The 17,696-nt window shown below is 42.5% G+C and overlaps 1 protein-coding gene and 1 pseudogene across 4 annotated transcripts in view; one reads left to right on the top strand and one right to left on the bottom strand.

The window, feature by feature from the left end:
- Nucleotides 1-5,999: 5,999 nt before the first annotated feature.
- The window catches only part of LOC128609273 (zinc finger protein OZF), a 33,190-nt gene continuing 21,493 nt past the window's right edge, over nucleotides 6,000-17,696 (bottom strand). For 2 of the 4 annotated variants that reach the window (XM_053627788.1, XM_053627790.1), the window contains 2 exons: nucleotides 10,642-10,704; nucleotides 6,000-9,915 (listed from right to left, as the gene is read on the bottom strand). In XM_053627788.1, the coding sequence (XP_053483763.1) occupies nucleotides 8,420-9,915; nucleotides 10,642-10,704 (1,559 nt within the window). In that variant the 3' untranslated portion in view covers nucleotides 6,000-8,419. Of the gene's footprint in view, nucleotides 9,916-10,641; nucleotides 10,705-11,257; nucleotides 11,323-14,166; nucleotides 14,178-17,696 lie in introns of those variants that run through there. The other 2 variants (XM_053627789.1, XM_053627791.1) reach the window with 2 other exon arrangements.
- Nucleotides 12,546-13,297, top strand: LOC128609282 (ropporin-1-like protein; annotated as a pseudogene).

Here is a 17,696-nt window from a genome sequence, read left to right as displayed (position 1 = left end):
AAGGATTTTTACGGAAAATTATTAAAAATCAAATACTGAATTATCTCATTTAGCAAAGTATTCAAACCACTTGGTTAAGTCACTCCAAACTGAGCTCAGGTGCATCCTGCTTGCTTTCTCGATGTCTCCCATACTTGACTGGAGTCCACGTGTGGCGAATTCAATGGGCTTCTTTCATTCACTTAAGATTCATTTCAGTTTTAAAATAATGCGGCACTGTTTCTGATAACATTGTTTATGTTTGGAGCTGAGTGACTACCTCAAAGACTAATGCTCTTATTTTTCACATTTTCAATAAAGAATTGATTGAAATTGAAGTTATTTGACTAGTGATTGTTTTATATTGACTCATCCAGGTTATATATGATGCCAAGTCTACTTACAGACAGGTGATACATTTTGAACAATGAAATGTGTTTTCCTTTAATTTGTCATCCTTCTGTAGAATGCTATTTTTTTTATAGCACAATAGCATCTTATTTAATGTGATGAAGTACATATATTATATATATATATATATATATATATATATATATATATATATATATATATGAATTAGACTTAGAAAAAGTGTGAGAACTGGTATTTGTTATTGTTAGAACTATGCGTTAGAACTAATTTCTATTTTGATAGTTTAAGATTTTTAAGTTTAAGTAGCCTTGTTTTTTTAGTTTTGCTCAGATTCTGGTTGTCCTGGTCTTCTGGTTTGTCTGTTCCTAGTGTCCATTTCCCTGAAATAAAGAAATTCTGTATTTGCATCCACCTCCATGCACTCACTTCAATTTGATGATTTATGCTTATAACGTTTAAACTATTTGAACAGAATTCCACACGAATCCTTGGCACATGTTGAGTTCATCAGCCCTTAAGACATAACAACTTTTAGTTTTTAAAATAAAAATCTGTAAAATTTTTCACCAAATTTCTTTCAGATGATCTTCAGGTGAATTTACATGAAAATTATAAGAAGGATTTTTCATGTTCAAAACTGTTCTCCTGTAACATGCAACTGAATTGACAGAAGTCACCAAACAGGAAGTGAAGTCATATCTTGAGAGCAGCTAAATGGATTGGCATGAAACTTACTTACTATAATTACACGTCATTTGAGCACTAAAGAGCACTGAAACATGAAAACCTGTGTTTTTGCTCTTTGCTCTGGAACCATTTTGTTCTGGTGTCATCTAATTTCCGACATGATGACCAGAATGCTTTCTGAACACATATTTTTACGTCACATTTTTAATTCTGTGCTTTGATTATAGTCATACAGTGGACACAAAGTCTAAACATTCCTGTTAACATTACACAGTATCCTCACTAATATTGGCACCCTTGGTAAATATTTGGCTGCCATTTAGGCCAGCCATGCCCCTGTTGATGGAGCCTCTGTCAGGCGGCTGAGACCCATCTGCATGCCGTGCATACCTTCCTGGAACCTTTCTGTGGTCCTGGAAGGTCTGTCAGGTGCCCCATTTCAGCCCTTATACAAGTGATGTTGTATAGACCATGTTGAACCCTAGAGCACCATCCACGAGGAAATTGTATGCGCTCAGGTTGCGGCTTTTTGTCTTGTGGTGTGAGGATCACCAGCTAGACCCAGTGAACTGCGCAATAGGTACAGTCCTGGAGTTCTTACAAGGGCGTTTCTCAGCGGGGTGGGCTTCTTCTACAATCAGGGCTTACGTGGCCGCCATTTCAGCTAGCCACGCCCCTGTTGATGGAGTCTCTGTGGGGCAACATCCTCTAACTTCGAGGTTTATGCATAGTACAGGTGGCTGAGGCCCATCTGCAGGCTGCGCATACCTTCGTGGGATCTTCTGTGGTCCTGGAAGGTCCGTCAGGTGCCCCATTTGAGACCTTAGAGTCAGCATCTGAGAAGCTTCTGACGCTAAAGGTAGCTCTTCTGCTGGCCCTGACATCTCTCAAGCGAGTAGTAGATCTACAAGCTCTCTCAGTTGCCCCTTCCTGCCTTGCCTTTACCCCGGATTAGCCAAGGCCTTCCTGTATACTAGGTCGGATTATATTCCTAAGGTGCCTACATCTGCTGCCTAGCCTGTGGTGTTGCAGGCTTTCTGCCCTCCTCTGTTCCTCACACAAGAGATAATGCACCTGCTGTGTCCAGTAAGGGCTCTCTGTACTTATGTCCACCGCTCCGGCCAGTGGCGTAATTTGGAGCAGCTGCTGGTCTGCTTGGCGGCGACAGTAGAGGTGATGCTGTGTCAAAGCAGCGCATCTCTAATTGGATAGTGGAAACAATCTCTACCACTTATGAGGTGCGCAGTCTCACTACACCTCTGGGCATAAGGGCTCATTCCACTAGGGGGATCACCTCTTCGAAGGCTTTGTCCAACGGGGTATCCTTTCAGGATGTGTGTGCTGCTGCAGGGTGGCCTACGCCACACAAATTCATTCAATATTACAGCCTGGATATTCATTCCGCACCGGGCTTGAGTGTCTTGCAGTGACCCTCGGGCTTGGGTCTTTTTGAACAGGCCGTACCCTCAGTATGACGGAGTGGGTATTCTCGTTTCCATGGTGTTATTCTAAACGCAATGTGAAGTTTCCTTTGAAAGGGAACGTCTGGGTTATGCATGAAACCCTGTTCCCTGAGAAGGAACACACGACGCGCTTAATTGCAACATCACCTGATCATGGCAAGCCTATAAATAGGCATGATTTTACATAAGTTTCAGATGCCGGTCGCGCACAAGAGGCGCTCCCCATAATGTTATGCTAAACACAACGTCTTGTTCCTGTCACGATCTCCCCTTTAGGCAGCGCGCTTGGAGAGCCGGAGGGCACGCGTGTGTGCGTGAGTCAGGTGCACGATTGCTCAGCGAGCACACGCTCTTCGAATGTTGACAGCTGTGACATTGTTTACTGTGTTGTTCGAGGGTGTGCCTTTATTGTTTTCAGCTGCCAGCACTTAACACTGATTATGTTTGATATATATATACACCGCTCGCATCCCTGTAAACCTCACGGAGTATTATAGTTAATATAGTTCGATGGTAGTTAGTTTATGTCACGTACCTCGATAGATTTAGTTAGTTTAAAGTTAGATTAGTTTACTTAGATTGTAGTTTTCTGCTTCCAGTTCCCTGTCATAGCTTCATGTTTCATGTTATAGAGCTCCAGAGCTCCCAGAGCTCCAGTCTGAGGTCAATGTGGCGAACTCCTCCCCAGAGGTGATCACTCAAGCCAAGTTTCTGTCTGAGGTAGAAGAGCTGACCTCTCAAGCCAAGTTCCTGTCCGAGGTCGAAGAGACAGCCCCCTATGACATGTTCCTGTCCGAGGTCGACGAGGCAACCTCTCACACCAAGGTTCTGTCTGAGGTCAAAGAGACAACCTCCCAAGCCAAGTTTCTGTCCGAGATCGAAGAGACGGCCTCCCAAGCCAAGTTCCTGTCCCAGGTCGAAGAGACAGCCAACCCAAGCTCTGCTCATGCCAAGTTCCTGTCACAGGTCGAAGAGCCGGCCAACCCAAGCTCTGCTCACACCAAGTTCCTGTCCGAGGTTGAAGAGATGACCTCCCAAGCCAAGTTCATGCACAAGGTAGAAGAGGCGACCACTCAAGCCAAGTTTTTGTCCAAGGTCGAAGAGACGACCTCTCGAGCCAAGTTCCTGTCCGAGGTCGAAGAGACAGCCTCTCAAGCCAAGTTCATGCCTGAGGTCAACGGGGCAACCTCTCACACCAAGTTTCTGTCCGAGGTCAAGGGGACAACCTCCCAAGCCAAGTTCCATTCCGAGGTCAAAGAGACGACCTCTCAAGCCAAGTTCCTGTCCCAGGTCGAAGAGACGGCCACTCAAGCCAAGTTCCCATCCCAGGTCGAAGAGACAGCCAACGCAAGTTATGCTCATGCCAGAGTCTGTTGATACAACCAACCAAGTGCTCCTCATGCCTGAAACTGATGTTACGACCAACCAGGTTCTGCTCACGCCTGAAGTCGGCGTCATGACCAACCAAGTTATGCTCACGCCAGAGTCTGTTGATACGACCAACCAAGTTCTCCTTAAGCCTGAAGCCGACGTCATGACCAACCAGGTTCTGCTCACGCCTGAAGCTGACGTCACGACCAACCAGGTTCTGCTCATGCCTGAAGCCAACGTCATGACCAAACAAGTTCTGATCACGCCTGAGTCTGCTGACATGGACAACCAAGTTCTGATCAAGCCCGAGTCTGCTGACATGGACAACCAAGTTTTGCTCGCGCCCAAGTCTGCTGACATGAATAACCAAGTTCTGCTCACGCCAACTTCATCCTGCAGAGTTGAAGGAGGATGATGCTCCGCTTTCCTGCTCCGCCGAGGACGTCGCTCTACCTTTCTGCTCAGCTGAGGAGACCGCTCATTCTAATCACATCCAATTTCACACACTCACTCCACAGTATACAGAGACTGTTTTCTAACAATGTTTTGCGAAGTATTAGTGTTACCACTGTACCAAGCGATTATACCCTGTTCCTCATTTTGTTTTATGGGTCTTGATCTTATTCTCGTTTCTCGTTCTCGATTCTAGCCTTGCCCTGTTTATGCCTGTTTGCCAATCGCCTGACTCTGCCTGTTTCTTGACCTTGCTACTCTATCGTGTTTTAGATTTGTCTACCTGTCTCTTGCTCTCTCATTAAACTCATATCTGCATTTGCATCCATCCTAACCTTCTGTCGTATCTAAAACGACTAGGTTACTGAATTTCTTCTAGTTAGTCAATACAATAATCCTCAATTTACTGATCAAAATGAAGCCACGAACAAGATAGATGAGAGAAGCAAAAGTCCAGTTTATTGTTCAAAAAACAACATCAGATCCCCTCGTGAGACGTCCCAAATGTGATCTGAATCTAAGCACAGATTCAATGCCCTTATTATTCAATGTCTTATCTTTAGGTTATGCACAATTATCTCATTCTTTTGGAATCCCAATATGCTTTATTAACGTCTTTTTCTGATGCCCCTTAAATCCAAGTTTCCTCATTTTGAAATACCATGAGAACAAGCTTTCCTCGTTCTGAAATCCCCTTAAAACAAATTTTCAGCAATTGGATATCCCCTTATTTTCATGTTTTCTTTTTGGGTATTTTAAACATTTTCCAAGGCCCTTACTGCCATTCCCACTTCCGGTAATTGAGCTGTGCGCATCTCATCGCCCGTTGTCCTGAACACTGGGTATTTTCATCACTTCTTCATTATGGGTGAGATCTATTTTTATTATTGCTTAATGCTACACATATTTCTTCTCTAATTCTAAGTTTTTTTTAATGGTTTTTGGTGCTTCTTAGACATTCTGTGAGTATATGTGTGTGTGTTTCTCTTGAACATTTTTGTGAGTGTGTGGGTGTGCGTGTGTTTTTCTCAAAACATCGTATGAGTGTTTTTTAAATTTTTTTTTTTACAATTTTATGCTTTTTCCATGTCATGTATTGATACCTGCTTCCTACATTCTTTGCATGTGCTTGTACATGTATTTATGTAAATATTTTTTAAGTGTTACCACTACTGTTTTGGTTAATTTTCGTCCTTTCTCTCTGATCTCCGTCCAGCTGATCAACGCTCTCCTGTAGCTGGATTTCCTCTCCCTCGGCTACTCAATCTCACAGGCCTGAGTGAATATATACGTCATCAGCTGGCTTGTTTGGACGTCGATGTTACAGTTCTGCTGGACCCACAGGGTTTCCTTATTCTCCCGCTTATCCTATCATTCCATTGGTGACCTATGTTCATGCCTCCACTCAAACTGAAGCTCAACTTGTTCCCATAACTTCTGTGGAGAGCCCGTTTATTATTTCCTCTGATGATGATAGCAGCTTTGCTACAAACACATCATATGACCTCTCACCTACAAATTATTCTCCTACAAGACCTATTCCCTCCCCAGAATATGTGTATAATAGTGATTCTCAATAAACTACATAATCTGTTACCCTCGTGTTTTCCTGTCTTAAATTTATTCCCAAACCTCATTACGAGGAATATGTGACACCTGTGTTGTGTTTGCAGTTGTTTGATATCTTTGAGAGCAGAGTATTTTTGTGAATTTTTTAACAAAAGATCAAAAGGTTAAACAATAAAGACAATTTTTCACAGCCTTCTTTGCTCATATTTACCAAGGTTGGCAATATTAGTGGAGGGTACTGTATATGGTTGAAATGACAATAAAGCCACTTGACTTGAAAAGAATAAGGTCACAGTAGGTAGTGGAAATGAGGTGATATGGTAAGGGACCAGGAATCAGCAACCAAAATAGTTGCTGCTCCAAATGGAGAGAAGCCAGTTTAGGTAGTTTGCCCTGGTCAGAAGACCCGGGATCCACTAGAATGATTATATTACACACTTGGGTTGGGAACAACTTGGGTCCTGTGATAGATGTAATCTTTGGCTGGAGATCTCTGGGCTAACCTTCTCAGCATGCTGCCACCATTGCCCCAACAAGAAAAAGCAGAAGGAAAATTAATGGATGATTTATCCTCTGGAGGAATCCTATGTACATGTGAATAGCCTGATTGCCATTGCCCTTCCTTGGCTAAATACACTTTCACATACAAGGAATTTAACGTTATCAAGCTCTCATTGTACAAGATACAGACAAGGATACAAACAAGGATACTACTCAAAATTACTATTTTAATCATTAAGCATGTACAGTGTTAAAATCACATTTTTGTGATGTAAAAAATTAAACCAAGATAAATCATGTCAGATCATTTTCCATCTTTAATTTGCTACAGAAGCCTGTGAACAACATTCAATTGAAAAACAAGTAGAAAAATTTTAAGAAAAAAAGAAAAAGAAAAAACTTATAATCACCTGTGGAAAGGCATCTGTCTAGCCACCCTACCCTATTGCCCAGACACGTGAAGAATACAAGAGATTGTTTTCATATGCAGGGAGTGATCAGTACATGGTTTAGATATTACTTGTGAGAATGGCACCAATTAAAGAATAAATAGGGAATTCTCCAACCTTAAACAAGTAAATTATGTGAATGCAACAAGGCTTTATCTTAGACCTCTTTTTTTTTTTGGACATCTCCCATGGAGCGATATATTTCAGAAGAGCAACATCAACTGTCACTGTTATATTGACATCACCTAGTTGTGCGTGTATGTACACATGTCATGGTTATAATATTTAGACACTGACCAAGTTAGTTATTTTATCTGTATACCACAGTGTATTTGCATTTTACAAGATCAACTCTTGGAAAGAGTTCTTGGAAACATTCTTGGAAAGAAAGAACACAGTAGTGAGCTCAGGCACATCAAAACACCTGGAAGACCAATTGCGGGAGAGGTGCACTAAAATCTAGACAGACATTTGGCTACTGCCAAATTTCAGAAAGATAGAAATGGCCTAGCTTTTTCTTGCAAAGAAAATTCATTTAGTAAGGGAGCTTTCTTTCTAAGCCATAACACAGTGCCTGTATGTGGAAACGCCAAGTTTGCCAATGAGCAATTTTTAAATGACATTTAGTCCAAAAAGGGCTAAAACAGTCAAGTACAAACTCCCCATTGCATACACACAGCCAAGTTAAACAAGTTAGCCAGCTGACCACGATCCAGCTGAGAGACAGAATTTATTGGGGGGAAAAGCAGCCAGGACCACTTTCACAATACCAGAGATGTCGACAACCTAGACAGAAAGTGGAAACTTACTCACCAGATTAACCAACATGCGATAGCTCAACAAGGGCTCCATCCTACACAGCTCACAATTTGGATGTATTTACAATTATATGGTTATATGTATGATTTCAACTCTAATACACATATTTAGACAGCTAAAATAACAAAAACGTTGTCAGTGTCCAAATATTTAATTACCTGATGGCATTTTCCAAATGTGATAAGTTAACATAGGTCTCTAGGTTAGCAAGTGGCATTTAGGATACCAATGACTCCATGGCTAGGAATGTTCTTTTACTCAGAATGAATGTTTTTGTCCAAAGAAATAATTGAAATGATAACATTTGGATTACTATAATGTCCAGTGCCCTGTTGTATGTATCAACAAACCTTCGAAGTTGAGCATGGGCAAAAAGAGTTCTGAGATGTTTGTACTATTTCCACTCTATTGACATGAATCTTCAGTTAAGTGGCAATTGAAGTTTATGGTGCCTTAGGGAGCTCCCTTTGGATGGCTCTGCTTTATTCTTATCCTGCACTAGTTACTTCACTGACAATATTGCATTTAAATCATCTGCTCAGAAGTTATGGATTTAATGTTATGGCTATTTAAGAGGAAAAGGAAACAAAACAAGGATATTAATCATTGCAATAAAATTACATATGATAACTTCCACAGAAATTTGAGAAGGCAAAAGTATTTTTTATACAGCTAATTTAAATGAGAGTTATATTTAATCTGACAAATGATTAAAATCAGATAATGGCTCTGTTAGTGCACTTGTGAATCTTAAAACTACTCTCCAGTGTGAATGCGCTGATGGACTTGGAGACTACGATGTTGAGAGAAACTCTTCCCGCAATGTGAGCAATGATACGGCTTCTCTCCTGTGTGACTACGCTGATGTCGTTGGAGATTACTCTGTTGAGAGAAACTCTTCCCACACTGTGAGCAGTGATACGGCTTCTCTCCTGTGTGAATGTGCTGATGTAGCTGAAGATTACTCTGGTAAGTAAAACTCTTCCCACACTGTGAGCAGTGATACGGCTTCTCTCCTGTGTGACTGCGCTGATGTTGTTGGAGATTACTCTGTTGAGAGAAACTCTTTCCACACTGTGAGCAGTGATACGGCTTCTCTCCTGTGTGAATACGCTGATGTACCTGGAGATTACTTGGAGCAGTAAAACTCTTTCCACACAGTGAACAGTGATACGGCTTCTCTCCTGTGTGATTGCTCTGATGGGCTTGGAGATTTTTATGCTGAGAGAAACTCTTCAAGCAATGTGAGCAGTGATACGGCTTCTCTCCTGTGTGACTGCGCTGATGTCGTTGGAGATTACTCTGTTGAGAGAAACTCTTCCCACACTGTGAGCACTGATATGGCTTCTCTCCTGTGTGAATGTGCTGATGTAGTTTGAGATTACTGTGGTAAGTAAAACTCTTCCCACACTGTGAACAGTGATACGGCTTCTCTCCTGTGTGACTGCGCTGATGTTGTTGGAGATTACTCTGTTGAGAGAAATTCTTTCCACAATGTGAGCATTGATACGGTTTCTCTCCTGTGTGAGTACGCTGATGTATCTGGAGATTACTTGGAGTAGTAAAACTCTTTCCACACTGTGAGCAGTGATATGGCTTCTCTCGTTTGTGAATGCGCTGATGTTGTTGGAGTTTACGCTGATCAGTAAAACTCTTCCCACACTGTGAACAGTGATACAGCTTCTGTCGTTTGTGAATGCGCTGGTGCAGCTGAAGATCAACCTTTTGATTAAAACTCTTTCCACACTGTGAGCAGTGATGCGGCTTCTCTCGTTTGTGAATGCGCTGATGTTGTTGGAGATTACTCTGATCAGTAAAACTCTTCCCACACTGTGAACAGTGATGCAGCTTCTGTCGTTTGTGAATGCACTGGTGCAGCTGAAGATCAACCTTTTGATTAAAACTCTTTTCACACTGTGAGCAGTGATGTGGGTTCTCTCCTGTTTGACTATGTTGATGTGTTTTGAGAAGAATCAGATTGGTCAAACGCTTTCCACCAACTGAGCAGTGGTGAATTTCCTTCTGCATTTCTTTCTGAGAGGTGTCAGAACTGAGAGCATAAGATGATGTTTGCTGAGTACTGGAGTCATTTGTGGGCATATGAATTTCATGTTTAATCTCCGCTGATTTCTGCAGTCTCACAAACTCCTCATAGTGGCATCTCTTGATGTGTTTGTTGAGATAAATTTGCGATGCATAGGAAAGTGGACAAAAGCAGCAGGAGAAGCCTTGCGACAGACCGTTGTTTACTTCTGGAGCAGTGAAAGAGAAAATATGAGAAATGCAACAAAATTATATAAAACTAATGTTAGGAACCCATGTTTGAGAATTATACTCTACTATGTTATTATTATTGGCAAAATTCTAAACTGATGATAAATATAACTCAGATTCTTTGAAGCAATGATGAGCAAATACAAACCTACAGTTGCAATCAAAATTATTCTATCCCCACTGCAAATCAGGTTTATTGTCAAAATTTACAGACTTTCAGCTGTTTGCAATGAACAAATCCAACAAAAGCCATTGAAATAGTTCAACACAACAAATGCTTCAAGTGGTTTTCCCCAAATTCAACTGAAAATGCAACTTATATTTAATTAATGATTAGTTAAGGAACACTTTATGCTGGAATCCATCAACATGCCAGATGCCTATCATACTAGTGAATATTTAAGGGCCACATGGCAATAACCCTTTTAGTGGTTAGCTCTTTGCTTGCAGGCTACAATTTTCATGTATTTCAAAAACCCGCATGACACCCGCCCATCCTGCTTTGAGTCTAGTACTTGTGCTCTGGTAGAAGACAGGAGAGGAGGTCAGTCCTGAAGGGAGGGTCCAGTTTTGTATATTCTTGCACATAACCCTTATTATCAGTGCCTAGTCAATGGTGGATTCACTGGTTCTATTGTGCTCACAGACAACATGGGGATTCTCAGTGCCCTAAGAGATTTATGTCTCTTCATGTGTCTACTCACCTGAAAGGTTGCCTTGTCTCTGAATACCACTTGCATGTGAATGTTGGGTTCCAAGTTCACCTTCTGCAAAAAGTAAAACTGTTGCAAACATCAAGTGAATTCTGCATCATCTGCAGATGATAGGGCTTGTATTCTGCTTTCTGCTTATTGTGCCCGGAAGCAGGAAGCAGTGAAGGAAGCAGGAAGCAGGAAACAGTTCCCCTCGAGTGTCCCTTGAGCTGATGCTATTTTCTTCTAATCGCTATACTTTAGAAAAAAAAAAAACTTTTTTGTATGTTTATAATTTTTACAAATATCACTGATACTATTTTAGATAAAAACAATCATAACCAGTCCTCCTGGATACAGTTATATACATCAGCCGCGTTTAACTGGTGGAGGAGGTGTTGGTCTCACCCATAGTCAAAATCTAGGACCAGAACTGTTTGAATAGCAAAATTAAAAAACAAAAAACAAAACAAAGGACAACTCTGTAATTGAAATGTTATAAAGCCATAAAATTCATGAACCAGTAACAGTATTGAGGCCTAAGAGAATAAATTGCTACTATGTTAAAATTTGAAAAAACTCTTTAGCAGGGTTATATGTAAGTTATAATTGACAACTGCCCACATACTGCTGATGTGATATTCTTTTACAGTTTGTAATTCGCATGTTGCTGGTGGAACCATCGTGGTGGAAGGATTGGCCGCTCAGCAGTATGATACTGAACGTTGCCCAGGGTGCACCAGGCGCTGTGACGATGAGTGTCGACGGATACTTCGATTGCGCCATACGGGGAGGCTCCTTCCGAGCATCATAACCGGATGCCTCAAGCCGACCCCACTCAACACGCTGTACCCGCTAGCTGGAGTCGCTCCCCCAGAGATCCGGAGAAAGGTTGCCTGTGCTATCGAGAAGGGGAAGCAGAAGCAAGACCCGCTACACCTGCTGCACAAACACCGCCTGCACGCCTAAGGAGCCACAAGAGTTTCATGAGGTGCACGAGTCCTCTGTCGGGCGACCCATCCAAGGCATGCTGCTCGTTCTGGCGGGACAAGTGCCCCCTGCCCGACCTCTATGTACCACCTGCCGAAGACCTGCCGCCTGGGTACAAACAACTGTGGCCAATATGGAGGGTGCTAAACAGAACACAAGTCGGCTGCTGCGGGGAGAACGTGGCCAGATGGGGACTGCTTCCTGGCCAATCGATTCATTGTGCCACCTGTGGATCAACGCCACAAACCATGGCGCACCTGCTGGCATGCCCCACGTGTCCACATTCCTGCACGGCGCGTGACCTGTGCGACGCGATGGACAGGGCTATCGAGACCGCCGCCTACTGGGCAAAACTAATATGAAGTGGAACCTCGACATGAAATGAAGAAGTTGTTTGTAATAATCAAAAAAGCAAAGGATTTAGGACAAGTAAGGTTATTCTGGAAATTAAAAGTACTCTGCCTTCTATTAAGAGCTATAGTTGAGACCAAAAGTTACATACACATAGTCTAAAGACATTCAAACTCAATTTTTCACAACGCGACCCAGTTCACATTACCATACATTTCTTGTCTTAAGTCAATAAGGTTATCTACTTTATTTCCAATAGAGCTCATTTCAAAATAATAGTTAAGAGACCTATTCATTTGCATTTTTATTTACTATATCAGTATTTGTTGGCCTCCATGCTTAGACCTACTTTCAGTCCACAGATTTTCTACGGGATTCCAGTCATGGCATGACTAAGTCATTTTGTTACAACTTTGGAGGTTTGCTTAGGATCACTGGCCTGCTAGAAGACCCAGTTGCAACCATGTTTTGCCTGATGTCTTCAGGTGTTACTTTAGTATTTTACATAATACTCTATCCTCGAAACTAGGTTGCTATAGAAACAAGGGACACGCTACTGTTAGGCAGTTTAACTGCATTTACATTTATACAAAAAGCCCCAAACAAATAAACCACAAAATATGCAATTTATCCTGAAGAAAATCTTTGTCTACTCGAACTTTGTTCGCCTCAGGACAGAAGTTATGCCTCTTCCAGACACGATGTACTGCCTTCAGCAGATCAACATCCCGCCCGAGCTGCCAGACATCCTCAAACAGTTCACTAAAGTTGCTATTAGGACACAGCCGCCATATGTGCTGCAGCACTATCAGAAGGTGAACCTCTTCCAGCCAAAGACAGGATGGAAACCTCTGTAAAAACACAGAAGACAGACACTGTGCTCACTCCAGTTCTCCTCAAAGTCCTTCATAAACAGCTTTCATCCAAGAAGGACGTTAGTAAAGAAGAGTTAGAGCAGAAGTGGGAAGGCCTGTGTCTGCCGGCCGAACAGCTCGAAACGCTGCTCACGCTCGGGAACTTCAGCACGGAGGTCGACTGGATGCACTTCTTCGCTCTCGGGTGCAACGCTTTGAGCGGAACAATCATCAGCTCTCTGAAGTTTGCATGTGAGATCCTGAGCGAGGACCCTGAGGGCGGAGCAGCTCAAATCCCCTTCCACACCTTCGTCGAACTGTACACGTACCTGGCCCAGCTGGACGGAGATATTCCTCAGGACGAGATAGACAGCTTCCTGTCCAGCCTACACAAGCCTGTGGCATGTCGAAGGTGGGATGGACCAGCCGTCTGATTTCGCTGACCTCGATGTGTAGAGGTGCGAGTGAAAAACAAAGCACAGATGGCTTTCGGATTCACTCTTCACACCGAGATTGAGACGTCTTATATAACCACACTAATGATGCAGCAGGATTCAAACATTAACCCTATAAATCCTGGGCATATTTTTAGATTTTTCTGGGTGATATATGTATTATGCTTATTAATATGTCCTCAGATTTTTACTAACCAATTACAAATACCCACTATGACCCAAAGTTGTTTTCCGCATCTTACACCACAGCAATTTGCCAATGATTACGATATGGATTTTTTTTTTTTAAAGAACAACATGAAACAAGTATAGCAGCTATAAGCAGTCGTTCCCTCGCCTCTCCTTTTACTCTCTCTCTCTTTACGTTAATAAGAAGAAAAAAAACCCAGCAGCTTGTTGTGCTACTCAGAAACCATAAAGAAGCGTAAACTCCTCTGTCCTGAAAACATGTCAGAAAACTTAAAAGTTACAGCTTTACCTCTGACACTTTAGCGCTGACACTGGAGACTCCTTCCCTAAGTGTTAACTAAACCTCCTTATTTTAAGAAAACGTCAACGATTTTTAAAATTTATTTAGCGGAGCGTTCGCCGTACAAGTCCCTGTGAATGAGCGCTACTATAGAAATGATAACGTATCAGAGCGTAATATAAAGCTCTGATTTGTAGCTGCTGGTATAGAAAATTAGAAAACATCTTCTAACCAATCAGAATCCAGGATTCAACAGTGCTGTGGTGTAATTACAGATACTGGATGCCTGTTGTCTAAGGCAGTAGGACACTAAATGTACGTTTTTCACACACGTGTGTAGTGTGAACTGTATAGTAAACGTGTGCTTTGTTTAAATGACAAAATGTTAAAGTAGAATGGATTATAGGTTTATTTTAATAAAGTTTATTACTGCTGAAAAAAAAATACTCCATCCTCAAGATGCCATCTATTTGAAATGTCCCTTTTCGAGCAAAACACCTCCACACTATGATGCTGCCACCTCCAAGTGAATCCAGTGGTTGGAGCAGCAATGGCAGCCCCCAGTGCCTCCTGGAAGGCCGATGCTTGGCCCTTATGAAACCCACAACAAAGTTGAAGGGACCCAGAGAAGCCAGAGCATGAGCTGATGCAGTACATTACCACACTGCACCTGGAACAAGAACCAACAGTCTCGGTGATGGTCGGGAGGGAACTACAGGTGCCCTTCATGATCGACACTGGGCTACATATTCAAGCATTGGGAAAGAAGGCTCACAGCTCTCCCTCCCCTCTAAAACAACTCAAACTATGGGCTTCTCTGGGAAAATACAGACTTTACGACTTACGGAGCCCCAAGAACTCACGCTTGATGGTGTTACCATAAAGACTCCCCTATTATATCTCCGGGGGCACCAGTGAAATTATTAGGCTGAGACGCCCTGTGCAAATTAGGTGCAAAGATTCAGTGTGACCCGACTGGACTCTGGGTCACGTTTCCAAGACCCATAGGTACTCAGTACTTGCTCCTCCAAGAACAAGACACTGCTACTCCAATGATAGACAAGGTGTATTGGCTGCAAGTGATGGACCTGAAAAGTCCGAGTTATGGGAGAAGTTTGGGCAGTGGAAGTTGTGGTTGAAATATATGCGACCGGACTGTCATAAAACACAAACTCCATTACATACATCAAGTATGACAATGGAGGACAGGATGAAGAATTTGCCCAGTTATTGGAGCAGCTTGAAGGAGGATATGAAGTGTCTATAAAGACCCTGGATTTAATAAGTATCCCACAAGGAATAACGGCCATGGTACTACCAGAACGACTAAGGAATTGGTACCAAGTGGAGTATGCGGTCCCCCATGTCTCCCCCATGGTTGCAGACAAATTCGAGTCTAAAGACCTAGGGCCAATGATTAAACGGGCGGGAGAAGTGTGAGAATGGAAACCAAGGGAGAACCCATATGTACATAGGTCACCAAATGGGCAAGTTCATATGCATCTCTTAGACAGCAGTAGACCCAATGATAGCCACTAGTGTAGTACTTCATGGCCAGATGAGGCCAACTACAGGGGGAAAACAGACGACAGTGGGAGAGGCAGAAAAAGTTCCCAATAAGAAAGAGTTGCTAGGGAAGGTGCCAGAAAAGTTGTGGACAAAACACCCAACAAATATATGTCTAGTTAAATCAGCAAGATTAGCAAAAACAAAAATAAAGGAATATGCCCCTTACCTTTTAAAAGACAGTATACCTTGTTACCACAAGCAATGGAAGTTATAAGACCAACTATTCTGGGATTAACCTAAGCAGGGGTGTTGATTCACACTAGAATCCCTTGCAAAAGTCCAATTTTTCCTGTCAAGAAACCCGATACAGAGAATTGAAGACTGGTAGATGATTTGAGAGCAATAAATCAAGTAGTAATACCTGAAACTCCTGATCCGCATATGTTGTTAATGAATATACCAAACTACAGTAATTGATCTGTGCTCTGCTTTTTTATTTTAGTGTACCGCTACACCCGGATTCACAACATCTATTTGTGTACACCTATGCTGGTCAACAATACATGTAAACGAGGCTCCTGCAAGTGTACTGTGAAAATCCCTCCATATTTAATCAGGTACAGTCTCGTGACCTTGCTAATCTGAACTGTCACAGCACCCTGTTGCAGTATGTCAACGACTTATTACTCTGTAGCCTGACAAAAGAACAGTGTCAGGAAAATTCAATAAAGGTGTTGACCATGCTGGCCAAAAATGGCCATAAACTGAGTAAAGAAAAACTTCAATTCTGTAAAACAAAAGTGGAATACTTGGGCTGAATATTGGAAGGGGTAAGCAGTAAAATTTCACGTAAACATGTAGAAGCAATCAGAAAAGCGCCCCAAAAATGTTAGCATTTTTGGGAATGGCAGGATTTAGTAGACCATGGATGTGTGACTTCACTTTTATTAGTCCAACCCTTATGCGACCTAATTAAAACTGCAGACCAAAAGCAACCGAATGCTCCCCTTTCCTGGACCCCTGAGGCATAAGTCACAGTTGAATCAGTTAAAGCTATGTTAATCTTGGCACCCGCACTGGCGAACTTCTATGTATTAGAAAAACAAGGGTTCACCTCCGCCATGTTGACACAGCAACAATAAGGGGCAGGCAAACAGCGTATTGCGTATTACAGTACTGCGTTAGACAACATTGAAAAGGGAATGCCACAATGCCGCGATCGCATATCAGAATGCATCTTCAATCATCATGGGACATCTGGTTACATTGTACACGACACGTGTTACATGCATTATTGACAAGCCAATCTTTTGATATTACTAACTCGCAGTGCACAGGATATGATGTTATTCTGACAGCCCCGGAGCTAAACATAGAGAGATGTTATATAGTTTATCCCGCTGACAAAATGGTTACATCAGAGGACAGGTTACCTCGTGAATGCATGGGTAAATCGGAACGATTTCTCAAAGCACGGGCCGGTCTGGAAAACCAACCTTTATTAACCGCACAACGTGTGTTCTTTGTGGACGGGTCATGTTTTCGCACAGACACAGGAAATAAAGCCGTATATGCAGTCATAGAGGCTAAAAGCGATCCCGTTGCATTCAATGCAGTAAGAGGTCTCACTACCGTATTCAGCACAATTGGCAGAAATAATTGCTCTCAAAGCTGCATGCAAATTAGCCAGTGGTAATAGCTGCACAATCTACACTGACTCGGCTTATGCGTACAGAGTACGTTATGTGTTTGGGCCCATATGGGCACAGAGAGGGTTCCAGACAGCGGATGGGTCCACGATCACCCATGGGCCCGCAATATCAGATCTGTTGTATGCAATAACTTTGCCAGCCAAATTAGCTATTTTAAAGTTTCAGGCACACAAGACTGACGGCACTTTTATTACTAGAGGTAACTTTGTGCCAGACGAGGCAGTGCGGAAGGCTGCATTAGGGGAAACCCAGATGATGCCACTGGTAAACCCAGGAGAGGAGGAGGTCCGACACCCACAAGAGGATAATGTGGAACGGATTGTGGAGACACAAAATGAGGCCAGTGAAGCCGAAATGGCTAAATGGATAGCTAGAGGAATGAAAAGGGAACGGGGCACTGGATTGTGGTGAAGTATAGATGGATTATGTGCGGCCCCATTGAGCCTACTTCCATTGCTTATAAAAGAGGCACATGGCATACATCATGCCAATAGAGGGGAGACCTTGAAGAAAATTAGGGAAGTTTGGTGGTCCCCTTATTTAGCCAGTATGATCAATCAGGCAGTGAATCAATGTGAAACGTGCATTCGCAATAATGCCCGCAAAAGTTTCACCATGCCAACTGGGCACATTCCAGAACCTAGGGGTCCATTCAGGCATCTAATGATGGATTTCATAGATATGGGAGTCAACAATCAGAAAGAGGGCAAAAGATACATTTTGGTGG

Source organism: Ictalurus furcatus, chromosome 6 (genome assembly GCF_023375685.1).
Source record: "Ictalurus furcatus strain D&B chromosome 6, Billie_1.0, whole genome shotgun sequence".
Taxonomy (NCBI): domain Eukaryota; kingdom Metazoa; phylum Chordata; class Actinopteri; order Siluriformes; family Ictaluridae; genus Ictalurus; species Ictalurus furcatus.
Note: the sequence above shows the minus strand (reverse complement) of the source record. Positions and strands in the feature narration are given on the sequence as shown.